This window comes from Netta rufina (assembly GCF_964035555.1).
Source record: "Netta rufina genome assembly, chromosome: Z".
NCBI lineage: Eukaryota > Metazoa > Chordata > Aves > Anseriformes > Anatidae > Netta > Netta rufina.
In genome coordinates this window covers 31105692-31129339 of record NC_140126.1, presented here as the reverse complement: position 1 = coordinate 31129339, position 23648 = coordinate 31105692, and the positions used below count along the sequence as shown (strand labels likewise).

Here is a 23648-nt window from a genome sequence, read left to right as displayed (position 1 = left end):
TGACTTTTAAGTACCTAAAGAAGCTTAACATTTCTTTGCTTCAAAAATTAAAATTAAATGATTTTTTCAGTATGATCTTATTAATATAATGGGAGTTGTGGCTGTCCCATAGGTTATAGAGTCTTGTGAGGTTTTTATCTTTATTATTAATAATATTATAGGTAATTGTATTAATAATATTTAAAAAACATGTTATAACTAGTTAGAGAAATGTTCTAAAAAGAAAACACAAGTTTATGTGCAGATAAATAACATTGGTTGATCTTTTCTGTTTCATGTAGAGGCATCTGATATAGCTTCAGACCTTTTTCAGTACAATTCTAGTTAATCAAATGATTGACTATATTCCCTCTATCTTGTACATACAAGAAACTGAATTGTTGACAGTGGCAGTAGCTGCTGCAAAATGGGCTTTGCAAGGGTGGAATTTTGATACACATAGTTACCAGAGAGAGCAGTTCACTCCAGGAGCAAACACAACACTGCTTTGACTGATGGACACATGGTTTTTATCCACGTGTCACAGCTGCAACCCTTCATTGTGGAGCATATCCTGCAGCAGTGTGTGTTAAGTTTTGACTAAAGTCAGCTTCACTGTTCCTAGATCAGCTGTGCCTAGGTCAAGTCCTGTATAAATATTCTTCTGCTGGAAAGGTTGGAATAACTTCTAAGATCTTTGAGTAAGCACTGCTATTCCTTGTAAATAAGGGTCAAGATAACCAGAAGACTCGGGAGTCCTACCTCACACATGTTTTTTCAACACAGGGCAGAGGAAAGCAAAGCAGAGTTCATGCGTTTACTGTCAATGTCCCAGTACTTCTATTTTCCTTTCTAAAATTTAGTCTATATTAATGAATATCTGATATTCATTATGAATATCTATCGTATGTATATTCAAATTACAGTGAGCCTAGATTTTTTTTGATGGCTTTTTTTTTTCACCACTTTCTCAGCTACAAGTAACAGCACTCATCAAATTAATCTTGTACATACCTACGTTTTTGATCTTTTTCCCAAATAGAGTAGTACAACTGTCTCTCTTTTCCTTGAAACTCTATGCTTGTTAAAAACATTTTTTATTCCTTTCTTCACCTGCCACTCCCCAAATTAGCTGTTCATCCACCACTGCTTCTGTGTTTACTTCAAATGTCATTTCTTCTAGAGGCAATATGTACAGGATATATCTTGTTGCAGGAAGGCAATGCAAAGTAAATAGTAAAGGAACCCATATTAAAAGTGATGTCAGTGATCAGGAGCAATGACATGCCTGCTTTTAGAACAGAGAGACATCATTTCCAAGGAAGATTTTAGTAGGAAAAGACAAAGAAGGGAAAAAGATAAGTTCCTGTGAGAACTTTGCACTTGAATGGAAAGAATTGTCTTTGGAAATATAATTATTTCCAGACTCAGAAGAGGAGACTGAGGAGAAAAGGCCTGCGGCCCTGGCTGCTGGATTCCTCTGAGATCTGCTTCCCAGCCTCATCTGTGAGTCCTACTCCAGCAAACGTTGACTTTGTCTTACAAAGAAATAGGTGTGGTTGCTCCTTGAAGGCAGCACTGAACTACAGATGCTCAGGAAATGATTCTGAGCTGCACATGAGACACAAAAACAGGAAGAGGGAACAGTTACTTCCTGTCGAAAGAGGACAGTAATGCCGAATTTTCATCTGTGTCTGTGCTGGAGAGCACACAAGCAGAGGTGAAGATCTGGAAGATGAAGCTTAGGGCTTTTAGCTTGGTTTCTGGCTCTTGCCTTTAAGAACCAAGAAATTTGTGGTCAAAAACACTGGTGGAACAGGATGCCTGGTGGATCTTCTGCCATAGGTAATTATTTTTGAGGAGCTACTATTAAATCTTTAGGAGAAATACAGACATCTCCTCTGACAACTTTAGTGCATGGTACTGGCACTAAATTAGTTCAGAAACACTGAATCTGTGTTTCTTAGGCTACAGCACATTAGTAACAATATGTTACCTCTTTTTTTTTTTTTTTTTTTTCTCTCGATGTACATGAGATAAATTAATGTTCAGTACCTGCTTGGAGAAGCAAAACAACAACTTTTCACTTTGTCTTTTTTCTACTAAAGTATGAATATTAATTGTTCAGATTTGTCTTTAATTTTTTCATGAAGTGAGTGTGTATGTGTGTGTGTGTGTGTGTGTGTGTGTTCCACAAGATAAGAAAGGTGGTTGAGCCCCATGAATAAATTTTAAAACAAAATAATATCTGCTTAGGGTGACTTATAAATAAATATGAGGCAACCATTGGTGCCAAGTGTGATCATGCCACTTCATTACTAGTTAAATCAATCCAGATTTAAACATGTAAACTCTTTGATTTGAATGGAGCAAGACATCTGTAGGTGGTTTATTAAAACCTGCTGATGTCTCCAGAACTAAATTTGTGTGGATATAGGCCTCTGGGTAGCTGTATCGAAAAAAAAAAAAAAAAAAAAAAAAAAAAAAGATATATACTTTTTGTCTGGTTACCTGACTTCCAGCCCTGTACAGGTGTGCTTGAATAAATTAACATCAGTTACCTGTGATGAGCCAGTGCATACATTATCAAGGGAGGTGAAGATGTGAGAAACCTGCTACCTACCTCCTGTTATCACCTTCTTGACAAAACAGCACCCATTTTTTCATCATCATACTATGCTTGGAATCTTGTATAGACAACATTTTAGGGAATTATTTTCTATAAATGCTTTCAATTCTAAGAGATAGCTCCGAGAAAGAGGTTATTTCACACCAGTCCATGATAACTATTACTGTATATCCCCTAATATAGTTAGCTGGCACATACAGCTTTAATTTCCTCCAATAAGAACAATGAAATAGGGTTTTAAGACATTAGGTGTTTGATGAACCATTTGTCAAGAGACAAAAGGGCTATTTTTCTACATTTTTTAAATGCAAACTTATTTACCCAGGTACTGCTGTTTCTAAATGTGATGCGGTTCATGAAGAGACTAGCTGCATATCCAATACAATTGTATGAACCATTAGGTCTTCTGTTGGAGAGACTCTAACATTTGTGCCATCGCTAATGTTTACTTAAGTCTTTATTTAACTCCTTTTTAACCCAAGAGAACCTGGATCATAAAGAAACGTTTCATGTCACCATTAACACAGAGTTAGCCTCTTTCATGAGTAGTCATGCTGAACACAGAGCAAATGCCTACAACACTGCATGCTCACCAATGTGAACAAGAGAAGCAGAATCAAAACTTGAATGCATACAAATAATTTATTCCTGGGATTTTTTTTTTCTTTAAATAACTTAATAAATAACCAAGACCTGAAGAGGCTAGTTTGGCATGGACTGAGGTATCTTCTGCAGCTACGCACGTCCATTTGTTTTGGGTTTGAGTTGGAGGCTGTGGTGGTCACTTTTTGGAAACTATCTTCTGCCATCATTTTTTCTTCTCTTTTAGTGCACAAAATATCACCTTGACAGTGAGAGTACATATTCATGTGCAGTGCAAGATATCTTGTTGTGTGAACTCACAGAGCAAGTTAAGGACTTTTCAGTGACCCAAAAATTTATTTAAATAAACTGCTACACTGTGAGTAGGACAGGTGTCAAGCATAGGTAAAGCACTAGCACTGAAACTACTACCTAAAAGCAAAACTTGTATTAAGCAATTTTTTTTCCCCTGTTATATGTTGTGAGAAATGCTGTAAATCTTTAATTTGTTTTGTCCAAGTTTCTAGCACAGACTCTGTATGTTTTACTTTCAGTGAAAGATATAATTTGGGAGGATAAGACTGGGAACATGAATGCTTATTCACAATATCCTGGTTGCCCCCACATTCATGGGAAACAACTGGAAAGAACCAAAAACCCTCTCCAGAGAGTGGGAGAAAATCAAGTATTCTTTCCTAAAGTCCTTTGGAAGTGGGGGAAATTAAGCACCAGCCTATATTAATTCCTGCAGAGAAAGGTTCTAGCTGTTTTTTTAAACTTCACTGCAGAAGGCAGTGGGATTTCTGCTACAATGTAGAAAGCTCTACTATATAGATACAAGATAGCATTAGGGCCCAACTCCCAAAATAATGAGTGAAAAAATAGATGAGTGAAAATAAATGAGTAAAAATGGACATGACACTGCATCCTGAGAGATATAGTATTTAGGTGGTGGAATCTAGGGAGAAATGATGAAAGGCAGAGAAAGAATTACCTGTGGCAGGAATAGCTGTGTATTTACTGCCCTTTGGAATTACAGCTGTGGCTGAAGGAAGAAAGTATGCCATTGTAACCAAGTTGCTGGACTATTGGTGAGACACAGAAGAGAAGGGGACAGGAACTGCCAGAATGGAAAAGCAGAGACATCTGGGGAACAAACCTTGTGAAATTGCTCAGCTGGGAGGGTTGTAAAATAGTTAATCTTGACATTTTCCATTTCTGGTATAGCTTAGTAAGGACATAGTAATGTGTGCCTTTTTAGAGTGGAGAAAAAAAAAAAAAGAGAGGCAAGGTGTGTGTCTCTTGGGAGGTGAAAGGAGTTGCTAAATCTTCTGGCAGGGAATGGTCTGCATCTCCAGGGTCCTGATCTTCATGTTGACCTGTGATCAAGATGGAGAGGATTGAAAGCAGTAGAACATGACAGTGGAAATTTGCTATCACTTCTCCAACAAGTCATTTGGAGAGGCTCAGCAATACAGGAACTGCAGGCACAGCAAGGAGAGAGAAGAATTTTGTTGGGGTGGGAGGAAAGGGCTGTTTAATGTGTGGCACAGAAAAAAAATTTTGAATACTGTAGTGGTTACGGTTAAGTTGGTAGTGGAATGTTGCCTGGAATACATTTACAGTAAGTAGATGTAAATTTCTATTAGTGGGAATACCAGTGCCTGAGGAGATATACCTATTTCTGGAATGTATCCTCTAGAACAAAGATGTCTTATTCAAGGCATTGTCATTGTTTCTTCCTTTTGGGGATTATTGATTATCTAGGTGACTTCTCAAAATTTGCAAGGGTAGGAAAGAAAAGCTGTAGGGGACCGTGGGCTTGGAAATTTGCAGCCATGAGGTTTCATCCTTGTCCAGGTTGGAGGTAAAGATATCCATGTCCCTAAAAGATAGCTATCATATATACATACATGATACATTCATTAGCTGTGCTTATCTGTCTGGCAAAAGAAACTATCACCTGAAGAAGCAAACATTACATCAGTCTAACCAAAGATTACTTCTGTATGAGGCTATTTTGTCAATGCCATCACCTTAATGGTGATGATTCTCCCACCTCTACATTTGAGTCATTTCATTCATTAGAATATGAATTTAGTGACTCTTGTTATATCTGAATTTAAACTTTTAGCTGAAAAATAAGAAAATTTATGAAGCGCATCCTATAAATGACCTAGAAAAAAAATCCCAACCCTGACCTTCCCTTCTGACCCAGAAGGGAAAAAATAATAACCCCTATAGATGACTGAAAATAACTACAATACACTTTGGAGGATAGGATTTTGGTCCTGTCAGTATATCTAGACAGAGGTAGACACCACGCACTGTTGGCCTCAGCCCAAAGATGCAATCATTCTTAGGATTCATGAGGCCACTGGATATTTTTTAAAGTAGCATTATGCAACTGATGACTGATGCTAAAATAAAGCCCATTCATGTTCCTATCCCATTGCATTTTGACAATCTAAGACAGGTTGGGTCTCAGGTTGTTTGGCTAAGAATTACAGGGACCTTTTTGCTGTAGTATCTGATGTCTGAAGACATATGAAGAGGGAGTGTTCTGCACTGGGGTATGTTTTAGCTAAAAGATGTTGCTTTAAAATGTTTGGCAATTTATGGGCCCTGGAAATCAAATAAAAACCAACAACAAAAAAAAGACCTCCCTCAATCTGGGAGACCTTTTCATAGTTATACAAGCTGCCAGTGGTTAGAAAATATGAGAGGGGATAATAGCAAATTCATAAAGTAGAGCCTGTCATTACTGCATTATGCTGTGCAGTTAGAAAATGTTAACAGGGAAAGATACAACCAGATTGCTATGTACTTATCTCAGGGTGATCCTGAAGGAAGAGGTGCAGAGTTACCAATGAGTTAAACATTTGACTGCATCAAGAGAAGACTGTGTACTATGAAAGCACTGCAAACTTTCTGTGCATGGCTTTTCTGTCCTGTGCTTCTCTTCAGGAGAGATGGCCAGCTGTGCCATACACCAAGTGCCAGTAGTAGTGATACTACACTGCAGGTACTGCAGTGGAAACTGCTCACTTGCATGCCAGCAGGTACACATGAAAGGTTCCCAATGGCACTAGAGATACCTCTGACAGTCTACTAGGTCCCAATGTAACACACAAGGATATCTCATGTGCGCTACCACTTACAGATTCTCACATGCTGTTTTAATGGTGAACAGTGAATACTTCCTGACAGAGGTTTTGAGCCCACCACTTCTAACAAAATCTAAGGCCTTTAGCAGTGCCTCCTACTTCCCAGCAACATCTACATGTAAATGAACACTTTGCCTTGTGCTAAGGAAGTTTTCTTTTTTTTCTTTTCTTTTTTCTTTTCTTTTTTCTTTTCTTTTCTTTTTTTTCTTTTCTTTTTTCTTTTCTTTTTTCTTTTCTTTTCTTTTTTCTTTTCTTTTCTTTTCTTTTCTTTTCTTTTCTTTTCTTTTCTTTTCTTTTCTTTTCTTTTCTTTTCTTTTCTTTTCTTTTCTTTTCTTTTCTTTTCTTTTCTTTTCTTTTCTTTTCTTTTCTTTTCTTTTCTTTCCTTTCCTTTCCTTTCCTTTCCTTTCCTTTCCTTTTCTTTCCTTTTCTTTCCTTTTCTTTCCTTTTCTTTCCTTTTCTTTCCTTTTCTTTCCTTTTCTTTCCTTTTCTTTCCTTTTTTTCTTTTTTCTTTCTCCTCTCCTCTCCTCTCCTCTCCTCTCCTCTCCTCTCCTCTCCTCTCCTCTCCTCTCCTCTCCTCTCCTCTCCTCTCCTCTCCTCTCCTCTCCTCTCCTCTCCAATAGGGTCCATTATTTATATATAGTGGGAGTTACTTCAATGCAAAATTCTTTCCCTTCCCTTCCCTTCCCTTCCCTTCCCTTCCCTTCCCTTCCCTTCCCTTCCCTTCCCTTCCCTTCCCTTCCCTTCCCTTCCCTTCCCTTCCCTTCCCTTCCCTTCCCTTCCCTTCCCTTCCCTTCCCTTCCCTTCCCTTCCCATTAAGAGCTCATTTCACATTTAAGCTAGCCCTAAAAAGTATGACTCTAAGAGATCTGTCTAAGAAATAATTTAACAATTTTGCCATAAGGCACCTGCAAGCTTCATATAAATGGACTTGGAAGAGAAATGAAAGTTTTAGGTTTGGCAAAAATGAACACTGTCATAAAAAAGAAAGGATTGCAGGACTTTGTTGGCCTTGTGAATAAAACTGAAACTGCTTCATTTTGTATGGGGGGAAGCAGAGGAACAGAAAGAAAGATGAGATTGTTTAAAGAAGGTTTTTTTGTTTTGTTTTGTTTTGTTTTTTCTTCTGTCACTTTGCTTTTGCTTTTTTGTTTGTTTGTTTGTTTGGAAGAGAAAGGAAAAAGAAAAGAACTAAACTGTATGTCCATGCCAAATTTTATGAGTATTCCACATGAGCTGTAAATTATGTTTTTGTTGTTGTAGTAGTTGTTTTCTTTTTCCACTGTTACTGATTTTGACACTAGCATTTTACAAATTTTATTACTTATTTTATTAACTAGGGAAAAATGTTGCCCATTTGCAGTTCAATACATTTTTTCATTTCTTTTCCTTTCTTTCCCCCACCCCCTTTTTTTGCCAAAATAAAAAGGCAATTACACTTTAGCCATTTACAACTGAAAATGCAAATGGGAGATAGTTAATTTTGCTGTCCATAAATCTTACACTGTACTTTTGTATTTACAACAAAAAATGTGAAAATAAAAATAGCTCAAACACATATGCATATGTGTGTGTGTCTGTGTATGTGTGTACTGAGAGACCTATATATAGGTATGTTGTATATATAGCTAGATAAAGATCTAAAAATACAACATATAGAATGAGAACTTAGATTGCCACTCAGAAAAGTTAAATGAGCCCTTGTTTCAAGATAGAGATGCATGCAGATGATACATTATGCAAGATGTAGAATCAAGACTTGATGAGGGACGGAGGCAGGTCCTGGCAAGAAGGATAACAGATCCTGCCTTGGAAGTCTCTCAGGTCTGATAGCCAGATAGGGGAGCAGCACTAATTCTGCAGCCTTTTTAGTCTGTTCTGTCACAGAAGGGGCACTGCTGGGTCAGTCAGCTCACTAGTAATTGTGTTTTACAGACTTCTAAAGCAATTGGCTCAGTCAGTCCCAATTCAATAAAAGTGGAGAGAGAGAGTGAGAGCACTTTTGTTCTATTTTTTACTTGAAATTATTTCATTCAGCAGTCTGTCTTTTTTATTACCAGGATTTGACATTAGCACTCCAAGCTATATTAGCATCCATTTCAGCAGTTCAGTAATGGTATTAAAAAAACACTTAACTTCAACGGTGAATGGTTGTATGACAGTACCATAAAAATCCACATAAAAAAAAAAATATATGTATTTGTCCCTGCAAATTATTTTTCACTTGTTTAACCACTTCAAAACTATACTGTCTTAACTGGTGTTTGCAAGAGCTGTAGCGGCAGGAAGAGCTTGTAAAGGAGCTGACAAGCAACTTCAGCAACAATGGCATGAAAGGAAAAATTAAGACATTTAAAGAAGAAGAAAAATGTAATAGGAATACACAAGCACATGCACAAGACAGACCTCTCATTTTGGGTGGGTGCCTGTCATTCATCAACAGAAGTGAGATTTTAAACTCAAATCACCCAAGGTAAAATCTTTGGCATCTTCCACATTTCAGGGATTTAATTTTGAACCCAGCACTCTCCAAGCTTGGGACAGCAGCCTAACTACCTTGGCACTGCAGCACACTCATAAATGACTGCATTAGGTTCTAAATTTTGATTAAACATTCTGTAATTAATCAATGGTAGACATGAAGCAGTTGGCAAGGTCCAGAGCTGCAAAATGTTTAAGACATAAAACATTACAAAGTAATTAGAATGTGCTCCTTCAAGAGAAGGATTGCCTTCAATAAAGAGGTAAATGATAGCATCATGTTTATTGTGGACGTAGGCAGCCAGTGCAATATGATAAACTGCAGGAGATACACATATCAGTAATCATCCACATTATTAGTGTCATTAATCATAATTCTAAAAATATGACAGCAGCAGCCAACTTTTTGACCAATTTTGCCTCTGCCTGTTGGCCGTTATAACTTCACTAATAGACTGCAGAGCTCCTGTGCGTGGCAGTTTGCATTGAGAATGGAAGGTTAATTATATTTGAGCTGCTGATTCCTTCTCTCCTTGGAAAAGACTGAGCACTTTGACAATCCCAGGAGCTCACTGCTGTTAAACCAGTAAAAGTACTTTATTGAAATTTTCTTTGTTGGTCAGGAATGAGTAGATGTTTCAAATGAGATATAAGCGCCAGGCTGGGACGGCCGCTAATGTTTCTTCCAAAATAATCCTTGGACAGCAAGCTGAACTCATACTTCCCTTAGATATCTTTGCACAGTCTCCTGTGGATGGGTAAAAAGTTGAGAATTTAATAACTGCTGACAACAGTATGTATGGAAGAATCTCGGAGGATTGAAATTACTGAGGAGTTGGGGCGTCAGTGAGGGGAGGTTATAGGATAATCAGCTATCAGTTGACCTAAAAGGGATACGTATTTAGTAATGTAAAATTACTAATAGAGCAACCCTGTTGAAGTGCCACATCATATTTGGTTTTATAGTTCCTCTGGTATTATATATATAAAACCAGCATTTTTAGACAAACAAAGCAGTGGGAATGAGAATTGTGCTTGAATTGTCATCAAAAGAAATGGTTTGCATATTTGCTTTGGAAACTGAAATCAGACAAATCTATCCCTGAGTCTTAGGGTTTGTTATGAACTTGGACTTATAATACAACTACTAAAGAGTTTATGAATTTTCTAAGCAAACCATGCAATAGTGCTTTGTTATGCACCAATATTTGGGAGAAAATAGTTGTTCTGAGAGCAGAGTTAGAGGAAGCTAGCTCTTCTGACTAAATTTTATCTTTAGATTTGTGCACTTACCGAAACTTGAAACTCAGTAAAATTCATGAGTGGGATGCTGAACTGAAGGGACTGATTGCAGAAAAACTTGTGAAATTATCACATTTTGCATGGCTCTTACTAGAGAAAAAAAAAAAAGAAAGCTTTAAACTTCTGATTATAAAATTTAGATCATGTCATATTTGGGTGGTTTTTGTTCTAAAAGAAATGTTAATTCATGCAGTTGTTACTGAATTCTGCCTCAGTACTTCTTAAGGTGAAATACATCCTGTGTAAAGGACCAGCAAACACCTCACAACACAGGAGATGAGCATCTAATACATGTCTGCTGTGCAGGACCTTCTACGATTTGCATGCATAAGGATAAACTTCACCACAGAGCATGCATACATTGTAGAAACAGCTTATAGCAGTTGGACTGATTGTCAGAGTTGCTGAGCACCTGTAATTTCCATTGAAAGACCGTGTGCCATGTGTGATGACCTTCCTCTGCATGTAACATTGCTACATTTAGTCGGTTCACTTATATTCCATCAGATAAATCTTTTTATTCTAAACTTTCTCAGCCAGTCCGGATATTATACAAGAGTGCTAGCTATTTTGTAATTAGTCTGTTTTGCTTTCAGGCAGCTAGTAAATTGAGAGGTTGAAGTGTTGCAACACAATTTTGATTGTTTCTGAGTAACATTGGCAAGAACTCCAGTAGTTGTGCTTTTTGTTTGTAATATCTTTTGATCTTTAATGGACAAATATAGTAATATATTAAGAGTGTGACGTGCCCTTGATGCTTCTGAACACACACAGCTGTTGTGAAAGTATAATTCTGTTCACACCGTAAGGGCCGTTTCACTAAACACCTCAACAGGTATGTACTGAATTATTGGGCCTTTCAAGATTCCTGAACCTGTCAGATTTTACCTTAAAAATGATACAGTAGAAAACATTGCCATCAGCTATCAGTTCTGTGTTTAACCTGAATATCTGCTCAATAGTAAGCTATCCTGCCTCCCCAAATGCCATCTCAATGTTAATATTTTTTATGCATTCCACGGCAATGACAAATTGTTTTCTGACTCTAACTGTAGATTAAGTATGCAAAAGGCATGTTTGCCACTGCCAACAAACCAATAATTCTCACTAACATCTTCAGAGTTACAACATTTATAAAGTTGCAAAGTGGAGTAAACAAACCATCTGTTTGGCTTTACCATATATGTCATGCTCTCTTATTAGCATATTACGATTCATTTAGTAAACAAATTTGGTGATTTCGTTCATGTCAAAGTTAGAGGGAGCTTGAAGATGATTAACATTCCTGGGACAGGCACATTAATACATTGCTTCCTCTGCAAAGTTAAATGGCTTCTCAGGAGAATCACCCCTTGTTGACAAGATGAGACTGTCAATTTTGTTTGCCTGCCACATTAGGGGCCGTAAGGGGATGGGAAGCTCAGAGAAAGAGGAGCAGTGTAGGCAGCATAATTCACTGCGAATTGAAAAAAGAAGTCTAATTCTGATAAATGGTCGACCCCAATACATCCTACCTGTTATTACAACAGACGTGCCGTATCTGTGCAGTAAATTAGTTAAACCCCTAAAGAGTTTGATGGGAGCTTATCTTCAAGTGAATAATTTGAGTGTAGAGGGAGCTGTCTTCGTGACCAGTGTGAGTGATTTGTTTCATATTGAAAGGGATTGAAATGACTGGGCTCCACATCTTTAATTTGCAAGAACTTGCTTGTCCTTTATTTCCTGCATTTAATAAGCATTTTTTTTTAATTTTTTATTTTTATTTTTATTTTTTTTAATAAGTGCTGAACTGTATTTTACCTTTTGGATTTTCTTCCTATGAAAGGTTAATATTTTTCAGATTATATCCAATTTAAAGCCCCTAGGACTGATGTTATTACCCAAGCTACTCATGTAAAAATGCCATGGTTTCAATGGGTAGCATAGTATTTTGCCTTTGCTCATTGTTCTAAAGTCTAGCTCCTATCTTTACTTTCCCTATTGCACTTAGAGGCAAATTAAACATGATCAGGTACATGCAAGTGCTAACGCACAGGTGAAAACCTTGGCCCTGTTCAGATAAATGTGAATTCTATAATTTATGTCAGATTATGGTTTCAACCTTTTATTATCTTTGCTTAGATTTATGTATTTTCTCATTTTTTAGATTAAAAACCAAGCAAGCATGCAAACAAACAAAAACAAAAACAAAAAAAAAAATAGCTGTATCAAAGACTACTGAGCAAATGGCAAAATTAGGACAGTAACTGAGAAAATGATTTCTTTAACAGTTTCCATGAGTAATTAGATTCCAAGAACTGTTTCATTGTTGATTTTTTTTTTTTTGAGTAAATGGGGAAAATGATTGCTGCTTCATTCTTGAAGAAATGCCAGAATTAAGGCCATATCTTTTCTCATAAATATGCACACTGTTATATTTAGCCAGAGTCTTACTTTCTAGTTCTTTGATTTTAGCTGCATGAAACTCAGCACTTTCAGTCTGAAGAGATTCTAAGAAAGCATAAAATTCTGCATGTGCTTTCTGTTATGTTCATATATTCTGCGCTTTTGTGTGAGTTTCAGGCTTAGATAAGCAGTAAAGGAACATGAAATTGAGGTAAGACCACAATGCTTTGCCACGTGAAGGATTAAATTTGTACACAAATTTTAAACAAAATTGTAAATCGTAATTTTGAGCCTTTGAGATGAAAAGAAACAAAGAGAACTTTGGTTTACATTTCATTATAGGCAAAAATGTGGGCTGAATACTGGGAAAAATACTGTTGAGCTAAAGTTAGGTGTGTAAAATGTCTCATAAGATGAATAATGACAGTTTTGTTGTTTATGATATTTTAAATGTGTTTGACAGCATTTAGTTTTATTATGGCAGGAGGATAAGTTGTATGGAACCTGTACAACCTGGGCAGTTACTTCCGTATCCAGCTTTAATAAGAGGTTTGCCAATCTGTACGTAATTGGACATTGGACATGTATCCTAGCATTGGATTTTGTAGTAGAATCTTAGTAGTAGAATCTGCTGAAAATTGTGTGGTTTCAGCTTTCATAAACAAATATTCTTTCTTCTTAAAAGGATACCAACTACTACCTGAAAAGGAATATTTAATGTTTAGTTTTAATGCATCACATATCCATCTATAATTTTATTGTATTGCTTAGTGCTGGGATCACTTATTGCAATTTAAAGCAAAGCTGCCCAATGACTGATGTTCCCCTTGCTATAAGCTCCTGTGCATGATTACTTTATGGTATTAGAATGATAGAGTTGGGTGATGGTGACATTACTTGGGCAAACCATTTATGAGTTTGAAAACACATTTTTAAAATATTTGTAGTGTAGGAGATTGTGACAATTCTTGTATTTAGAAAGATAAGAAGAAAGAATATAAGGGACACAGCAGGAAATGCTGAAATCATTCATTCCAGAATTCTGTTGAACAGTACAGTGGACTTTGATACCTGACTGAGATTGTCATGAGGGAACTTTGTCGCTTATGCTCAGCCATGGAGGAACAAGGGGCCAATCACTAAGACATTTAGCTGATATGTCGGTTGGCTTGGCCTTTCTGTCCGACTGCATTACAAATGGGAAAATGGGTTTCTGTAGTCCCTAACTGACTTCCCTAGCAATTATGCTGCTGAATCACGCTCATTTTCTTTTTCTCTCATCCATTTAATATTTAAGCATGATAATATATTTCTCTTTCATAAAAAAAAAAATAATAGTAATTTAAAAAAATTACGCTTTATGTCTTTATGTTTTATTTTCAACAACCTGCACTGCCCCAAACTGTAACCAAAACATTCAAGCCAATTTTTCATGCTGTTCATTTTGTGATCTGCTTGATACCTGATTTTAAACAAACAGAAAACTCTGTATCCAAATTTCCCAACTCTGCTGTGCTCATTAACCATGAGTTTTGACCTGTTGCAGATAGGACTGGGTTCATCCAAAGTTGGCCTCCAGTCATTCATAGAAATCCTGACAATTTGTATGCCAGTACAATTTTTACTCTATGATAAGTTCCTCCTCACTCACTTCAAAAAGATATAAAAGGATGGTCTAAAGAAAAATAAGCTATAATAAACAAGCTTTTACATTTTTATTTCCAATATATGGATATTATTAATATAGAATTAACAAAATCATATTCATTGACAAGTAAGGAAAGAAAGTGCTGAAGGGAACCCAGGCTGGATTTATGAGCTGTTTAAGTGGCATGGATATTTAACTGACCATGTTTCCCAAAGTTACAATCCCCTTTCTTCTGTTGATGCACGGCACAACTCTATCAAGAGAAGCTTTCTAGTAATATGTGGGGAGGAACCAACAGTGAGTTCTACTTATGGAAGAATACTTCCATGAACTTCAGAAGAGAAAGAAAATACTACCACCAGTGGGATCATGACCAGAGTCAGAGAGCTGGTGTAGTCACTTTAGCACTGTGCATTGTGCTGCTGCTGAAATAGCCATCTGAAAAGACAGTGGTGAAGTGGGAAGTGGGATTCCCTTGTGAGTTGGCTACAACCACAGATTTTATCACTATTATTATCATCTTTTCAGCAGTACTGATGTATTCTTAAGATCACTGTATTTAGAAGGCTGAATTCCCGCCTGTGATGACTTTCCACATACTTTTGTCCAGAGTATGTCTAATTCAATAATAATAACTTGGAAGAAGATGTTAATTATATGAAAAATCAGGCATTCTAGGCTTCCTAAAATAACCAAGAACTTGCTAAAACTTCCTTGCCACAACAGGCTGCATATCAAAACAGCCTGGAAAAACATTCTCCTTGTTTTTAAGGGTGCAAGACATGTATTACGGAGTTGAAGAGATGCTTGAATCGTCTTTGGCACACATATTATTTTAAATTATCAGAACTAACCCTCTTCACTATTCCTTATTGCCTAGCATGGGGTAGATCTGTAAACTGGAGCTGAGTGAGATCTACCTTTAGTTCAGCTCTTTTGACTTCATAATTCTGTCTTGAAGACTGCAATCACCAGTTCTTTTGTTGTAACATTTCTATTGCCAGGATCAAATCTCTTAATTTGTTAGCTGGTGCACAAATAAGTAGTCTAAGAAGTCCAGAGTCATTCAAATAATTTCACAGGGTCAACTATTTTATGTTTTGTATATATATGTACACTATTGCCATTCATTTAGGTTCTTCAACCTTTTTTTTCTGTGCTGATACAGCAGTCACTGCAGTGTAAAGGACACCAGAGATAGCCTTAAATTAGCTATCTCAGGGATGAGGAATATTGGAGTCATGGGAAGCTGGAGCTTACCTGTTTTCAATGTATCTTGCTTTGTGATTTTCTGACTTGTTTAATTACAGGGATCGTGTACTGGCACAAATCACTGTGACCAAACTGTGCCTCAGCTTACACAGGGAATATTGCTTACGTGTACCTGGGAATGGTACTCTCGGGTGGAAGAGGTAGTGGCATTGTAGATCACATCAGGGAACAGAACAGCTGGAGAGAAACTGCAGGTGCTTTGGGGAGGAGCAGAGGAAGAGATGACAAGGCTAGCATTGGCTGAGGGCTGCTGGAGGACTTGTTAGTGTCTGGGTGTGATTAAGCAGAGGGGAAAGATTTGCAAAGGACTAGAATAGTATGGTATGGAGAAAAGAACATTGGAGCAATTTAAGATGGCTGAGTGAGTGCTGCTTTCCAAGGAAAAAACAGCAAGGAAGATCAGCATTGGACGAGGGAAGCAAAGAAATAGAAGAAATAGGAAATAGTTACAGTTATCAAGATGAAAGATGGTATAGGATGGTATAGGCTTGGCCAATATTTTTAATGCTACTTTTTTTTTTTTTTTTTTTTTCCTGTGATTGCTGTTTGCAGCTACTGGGTCAGAATACTGAGTATCTGCCACATACTCTTCTGCCTTTCTATTTGAATATTCTTCTCATCTTCATAGAAAATTATGCTTCATTTTTACCTGTAAACTCAACACTATTCTATTTGGCAATTGCGAGTGCTTGCTTTTTTCCAGAACATCTTCTTTTTTTGTCTTTCCTGGTCAGTGGTCTTTCTAATCTGCCTATATCTTCTTTCTTAATTATTTTTTCTGATGAAGACATTATTCGTAGCTGTTCCTGCACACATCAGCATGCTCTTGCACAGGACTCTCCTTGGTCATTGTTTCCCAAAGAAACCTTGGGAATGCTTCAGCCAACCCTGAAAAGAAGCATTCTTTATGCAGGGCACATTTCAAGCAGCATGCTATATGGGGTCTTCAGTCTGTGCCCCAGAGTGCAATGTTACATTTAGTTGTGCAGTGGTCAGGAAAGGGATGCAAGGTCAGGCATTTTAGATTTGTGCGTCTATGAAAATATACTTTTCCTTCCCTCTTATCCCAGCCATTGTTCAGGTACTGGAAATGTGTTCAGCTAGTAGCTTTAGCACACAGTGTTGTTAATTCTGTCAAAGTTTTAGTCTGTGTGACATTGGTTTTATCATAAGATTTCAAACCTTCAGTGTTCAAATATATGTGTTTTTTGTTGTGTTTTTTTTTTTTTCTCACAATACCTAACTGAATGTTTTTGCATATGGTATTTAGAGAAAGTATTAAACACAAGTGAAATAGATTAAGAAATGAATGTAAAAGAATCAATTCTTTTGAACTGTGGTTGCATAATGGAAATCGACTGCTATGAATGAACCTATGTTCAGAAGTTATGAACAGCAGAGCTAATGCATTGCCATGAGTTCATCTTTATTATTGCATTACACCTGAATCAATTGATAAAGTAGCTTTTTTTTTAAGGCTAGGAATGGCACTTAATTGAATAAAAGTCAATGTAATTATATTAGGAGAATCCAACAGTACTGCTGACAGCGGAAAAGGGACACTACTGAGTAGAGTGCCAGAACTTGTCCACACATTTCTGCACATCGTTTGCCTGACAGATATTATGGGCTGGTACATACTTTAATTGGATTACTGATTGCCACTGCTGTAAGTGAGAATTGAATAAGAGAGGCATCTCTCCATATCAGAGCATCAGCAGGGTTTGCATCCTTACACTGGTCTTTCTCAGAATATTCTCTGTCCATCTGGGGCTCAGTGGCCCCTCTTTAAGATGATTTATTCTTATCTCTTCATTCAGTGAATGTTGAAGTTATTTTCACTTCATGGCTGGCTGCTGTTTTTCCCAGCAACAAACCAAAGGAACAATGAGAGTTAATGTGTGAGAAACAGCAGTAACAGTTATACTGACCAGTTTCTGCAGCGTAGCAAATTTCCAGGGGTGGGGGGAATTGTAAGAAGTAAACCCACAAGCACTTTATGAGTAGTTTGCAGTTAGCATTATGATGATAAGCACAAATGTGCTTTTATGGTCATGTGCGGACAGACCTTCACAGTAAGCATTTCCTGTACAGTGCTTAGCAACTTTACCTGGGCCTTTATGCCATCTGACACCAGGAAGGCAAGGGACTGTCAGGACTACTGTTTGCCATTCATGTGTGTGTCCTCCGTATGCATCTGTGCAGAGCTCATTTGTGGATGATGATGGGGATGATGTGAATATGCTTTGATTAATTTGCTTTATGTTTTTCATGTTGTGTGGTTGAGACAGTATCCATTAGGACAACAGGATAAGTGAGATTACAGCTGACAAAAAGAGTTTCACAATCAAGACTTTTTTAAAGTCTGTAATTTATTAGTTTCAAATATTATTTTCTTTTGACTTTTTTTTTTTTTTTTTTTTTTTTAACCAGATATGTCTGGATTGGAATGTGAATTTGTTCTTTCTCTCTCTCTCCTCTTTCTTTCTTTCTCTTTTTTCCTCTCTTCTCTCTCTCTCTTTTGTGATCTCAATTTAGCAAAAGATTAGAAAGCTGATCTTATCACAAGGTAAGCTCAGCCTTCCTAAGTGCAGTGTGGGGATATGCATAATTACACTTCTGCGCCTCAAAAAACAATGGTGCTATATTTGCTTGTGTGAAAGAAGTGCTTCCCATGTGGGAAAACAAACAAGGAATGCTCTCCACTTTTTTTCTGCCCTTGCCCATACCTCTCAACTGTCTCACATTAGAAGAGAAATTCTCCATTATAGACCTCCCTTACTGGAATATTTACATCCTGAGCAGATATTATTGAATTAAACTGCAGTTCAGCATCAGCTTTATGTCAGAGAACTGTTGCCTGCACTTGCAGGTGAGTGGGTTGGATAACTTCTATTGCTGTTATCTTTATTTATTACCATAAATTAAGAGTAACAGATAGATTAATCATAAAATAAGTGACATAAAATTAGAGACATTGACTCCACATCAATTTAATCTTCCTACATTTGCATTTACCTTTTTTATCTTCATTGTATTACTGTACTGTGTTTTGGACTTCAGCTGGTTGAGAGGTATGTTTCAAAGGGTTTCTTAAAACAAAAGCTTACAAAAAGGAAATATTGCTAATAGTTATTGTTTTCCTTTCTTTTTTTTTTTTTTTTTTTTTTTTTTGTTACCATAGGATCTGAATGTTTGTAAAATATTTTATCATTGTTATGTTTTCCCATGTCAGTTTTATACCTAGTGCTTTTTTTGCAAATTAAAGTATTCCTATGTTAAAACTCTCTCTTTCTCTCTTTCTCTCCCTTCCCCCTTCCCTCCCTTTTCTTTTCCCTCCTACATTTGGGCTCTGATCTGCAATTTATAATGGGCAGACAGACTGGTGAGTCTGCATGTTGTAAATTGCGGGTTTGGGTCCTTAGCTTGCAAAGAATGTTCCGCAGTAGAACTTCGCTAATTCTTTTGTTACTGACTTGAAAATCCAGTCAGCCTCCAAAAGAAGCTAACTATTTGTTGTTTCCTCCACAATGGTGTACATTCTGAATACTAAACACTAAAGTTTTCTAATATTGAAAACTTTGTACTAATTTCTCATCATTAAACACTTCAACAAAAAGAGCATGTTCTGCGGTCAGAGGTCTTTGATATCTGTGTTCGTTGGTTGCATTGTTGATTCAGAAAATGCAGTTTTTCAAAGAGGGTTTTCTGATGCTATTGCAAATCAGTGAGGTTCTACTGCAATGGAAAAATAAAGCCGATGTCAAAAGTGGAGAGTAGAATGCAGCATTTACAATAATAAGCTGGTTTACACAGTTACTAACCCAAAGGCTTATGTTTGTTTGCAAATGTAGAGCTTTACTTCTTGAGAACAAAGGCCCTGATCCTGTAAAACTCTTGAGAATATTTTAACTTGCAGCTCTTGGGATCTGGTCCAAAGACCACTGACGTCAGTGACAGCTTTTCCAGTGTCTCTTGAGCACTCACAGTGACTTCAACACACACCTAAGCCAAAGCCCATGGTTAAGTGTTTTGATCGATTTGGGGCAAAATTCTGATTGCCATTAGTAGTTATTTTGCTGGGTCATTCAGCACTACATCAGACACAGTCCTGGGAAGAGTGCAGTGAGGAGTGGCAGTGTCCTCCCAGAAGGATGGAATCAGTGACTTTGGCTAAGATTTTCAGAAACTTACATGCGGATTTCAGAGACTTGTTCTCCTAAACCTTTCAAGTCTTCTCATCTTGATTTGGCCTGATTCTGAGTTTCTTTATACCAGAATTACATTATCAGAATCAGGACCTCTGACTATGTATCATTCGGTTACCTTTATAGTTTTCTTCTCCTATATTTCACTTACAGTTATGTGAATATATATGTATACATATTATATATTTATATGTATGTATGTATAAATATATAAGTATTTGGTTATAGGTACAGATATAAAGATAGATATAGATACAAACACACACAGATATTTTAAGTATTAATAGTGTTTACTCCTGAAATGAGGCTTTAGGAAGGACAGCAGGGATTCAGGGACCAAGAACAGCACTTTGCATTTTCTGTTAGTCCAACTTACTGTTTTGCAAATATCAAATAAAAGGGCTATAGCTGCTGCTGGGAACTAATGTTGAGGAGCAGTAGCTGAAAACAAAAATGATATGGGGGGGGTTATTTTGCTTCATTTGTTTTGTTTTTATGTTGCAAATTATTCATTTTTAACAAGACTGAATTTTCCAAGAAACACGAATAGGGGATATTTGTATAAGTTACTGCTAAGTCAGAATTTGGGTTTAGTGCTTGGCAACTTTGTGTTTAATCAAAAATACTGTACATTTTTCCTTTCTTCCCTTCCCTCTTCCTTTCCCAGACACAGTGCTAATATAAACCTGCACCGTAAACTGTTGACCAAAGAACTGGATGACATGGGCCTGGACTCCTCACAGCCTTCTCTTAGTAAGGACCTCCGTGATGAATTTTTGGTGAAGATATATGGCTCTCAGCATCAGATGGGGCTTGACATAAGGGAAGACACCTCCTCACCTGCTGGTACTGAGGATTCCCATATAAATGGGTATGGCAGGGTCATGTCGGAAGACTATATGGTCCTAGACCTGAGCACCACCTCCAGCATCCAGTCCAGCAGCAGTATCCATTCCTCAAGAGAATCTGATGCAGGAAGTGATGAGGGCATTCTCCTGGATGACGTCGATGGGGCAAGTGACAGCGGGGAGTCTGCCCACAAAGCAGAGGCCCCTGCCTTAGCTGTAGGTATGGGCACTGATGTCCCAGGATCCCTCATGTTCAACAGTGTTTCGGTGAGCAACGGTGGGATAATGTGTAACATTTGCCACAAAATGTACAGCAACAAGGGAACCCTCAGAGTGCACTATAAAACAGTGCACTTGCGAGAGATGCACAAATGCAAAGTACCTGGGTGCAACATGATGTTCTCCTCTGTCCGTAGCCGAAACCGGCACAGTCAGAATCCCAACCTGCATAAAAACATTCCGTTCACTTCAGTAGATTAGTTCAAGGATGGACATGGCATAATGCCAGCTCTCAGAGAGGGCCCACCACATTTGAACTGCCATATACAGCCTCCCTTGATATATATATATATATATATAAATATACATATATATATAATCTTTTTCTTTTCTTTTCTAACAAAAGAAAGAAACACCAGGTGCTTTTTTTCCCTCGGTTGGTTGTTGGTTTATTTTTTTTTCCTTTGGGGGGGATAGAAATAAAAATGTGGGATCTTTAATCTGGGGTGAAATACCCTTTAAGAAAAAAAAAAGCAAAGCAAACAAACAAACAAACAAACAAAAAACACAGAGAAAGCCTGCAATTGTCCCTAGTTCTGTTAGAATGTTCTTGGTCATCTCCAAAGAGACAATTTGTTCTACCCATGAGCTTCACCTGAAAAAAAAAAAAAAAAAAAAAAAAAAAAAAAAAAAAAAGCAAAGGAAAAAAAAAAAAAGAAAAAAAATCTACTTAGTTGTCTTTGTGTCTTCTAAGCATTGGGGATAATGTTCTACTAAGCATGGCTGTTACACTTGTATATATATATTGAGCCTTGACAGGCCTATGATGTAAAACAATTGTATTGATGGTGGTTTAACTCTTTTTTTTTTTTTTTGCTTAATTTTTACAGTTACATTCAGCTGTTAGATAAGCAGGAAAAATAGTTTGCTGGCTAGTTCTACTCCTTTATGTTAGCTTTAATGCACATTTTTAAAAGAACCACGGTCTTGTTTTAACTACCTGCTAGATATAAGTAATACAGAGGTGCTGGCATGCTTTACAGTACCTGATCTGATACAGTTTTTTTTGTCTTGTACTATTACATAAATCCAGTCATGCACTTTTTAGTACACTACAAGGGGATGTGTAATAATATCCATGCTTTTTTTTTTTTTCTTAAACTATTGCCATATTTTCAGTAAGTGTCTTTAAAAAAATACACTTAGATAAAAGTGGTCTGGTCAGTATGAGGGCATGAATGCCAAACAAAGAGTATTAGTGTTTAGTGTTAATACAAAAGTGCCAACTTTGCACACGTTTTAAAAAAAAAAAAAAAATGGAAAAAAAAAGAAAATGTAGTTACTTATCCACCACAACCACAATTGTAGTTTTTGGACTACACGAAAAATTACTGGGGAAGGAAAAGGTGTAAAGTGAAATACAGAATTCTTGGTGCTTTTTTCAAGTGCCAACTATTACTAGAAACAATAGAGCATCCTCATTCCTTATATAATACATTACATGAAAGAAAAAACAGAATTGTGTCATGTGAATCAGTGGAAACTTTTTTTTGTTGAACATGCATAATATTTGGGGATATAAATGCTGATACTACTTGTCACAGAACAAAGATGAATATAATTTTGTGTGCTTCTTACTATGGCCTGGATTCTTTGTGGTGTTTAAAAAAAAAAAAAAAAAAAAAAAAAAAAAAGGAACAGGGAAATAATGTTGAGTATGTTGTTCTGTAAAGTTGTCTTTTTTTTTTTTTTTTTTTTCCAATAGAAAGTGCTGTAGTATGATTAAGGCATGTTTTATAGAAGCAATCAAAAGAAATTAATGACAGAAGCACTTAGCTCTGAAAACATATGCTGGACTTTTTATTGAGTAACTTTCCCTTTGGACAAATTAGAGGCCAGAGAAAGGATCTCTAGGTGTGTTAATGTTTTCTGTTTCACCCACATGGTTTGTCAGAAAAGAACTAAAATCTGAGGAATAGAGCATGCAAGAGAGACACCATGGGCAGGAGCAGGAGAAGGAGCTGTCAATTGAGAAAGGCAGAAAGAATGAGAGGCTGTCCTGTGAATCTCTTTTTGTTTCCGGTGTTTACACATGTTCCTTGAGCTGGTAAACCACACTGGCAGCCTGAGTTACCACAACATACTGACTGAGTGGTGGTATTTACTTAAGTTCAGCCTACAGCCAAAACCATTAGGGTGTGTAGAGTTGTAGACTCTTTTCTTTACCAAAAAAAAAAAAAAAAAAAAAAAAAAAAAAAAAAGCAAAAACAACAAAAAGGATATTTCAGCATACAATAAAATATTTGTTCATTGAGAATGTGTTCCTTTTCTGTATTTACTAACCCAGAATATTAGCCAAGAGTCAGAAATGCTTCTTTTGCTTTAGCTTCAGCTGTTTTGATTTGCTGTGCATTTCGATCATTCTTACCTTTATGTCCACTTGAGTACTTACACTTTCTAGAGGAACTTTTCAATATGGATTTCCTCTTTTTTCACTCTTTATGCATTTCAGTAGTCTTGTTTCCAAAAGTAGGAATCAATAGCTAATAAATCAGTACTTCCAGCTGTAGAAAAAAAGAGAATTTTTTTTCTAAAATATTTCTCACTATGGTTCTGTGGGTTACAAGCCTCTGATAATTTTTTGATTCTGTGCACTGATGAAACCCCAAAAAATTTTGTGGATCCCACAGAAAACATAAGGGATTTTTACCTTCTGGTTTAACAAACAAACAAACAAACAAACCAAAAGTTTATAGCAAAAGCTAACCAGTTTCACAGAGTGTCTTTCTTTCATCTTTTTTTTTATTTATTTATTTTTCCTCAAAGTCTCTACTACTTTGCCTTGTTAAATTGCGTAGAGTTATCTGCTTTGCTTTGTTTTATGTTGTGCAAACTCAGTGTGTTAGTGACAGAGGGAAATTAGAACAGTAA

The 23648-nt window shown here is 36.8% G+C and overlaps 1 protein-coding gene across 1 annotated transcript in view; it reads left to right on the top strand.

The window, feature by feature from the left end:
- Positions 1-20978, top strand: part of BNC2 (basonuclin zinc finger protein 2) — a gene marked incomplete at its 3' end in the record, with an annotated part of 165283 nt that extends 144305 nt beyond the window's left edge. Inside the window, exon 5 of the mRNA XM_084305434.1 lies at positions 20318-20978. Coding sequence (XP_084161560.1) covers positions 20318-20978 — 661 coding nt within the window. The remainder of the gene's footprint in view (positions 1-20317) is intronic.
- Between the last annotated feature and the right edge of the window lie 2670 nt (positions 20979-23648).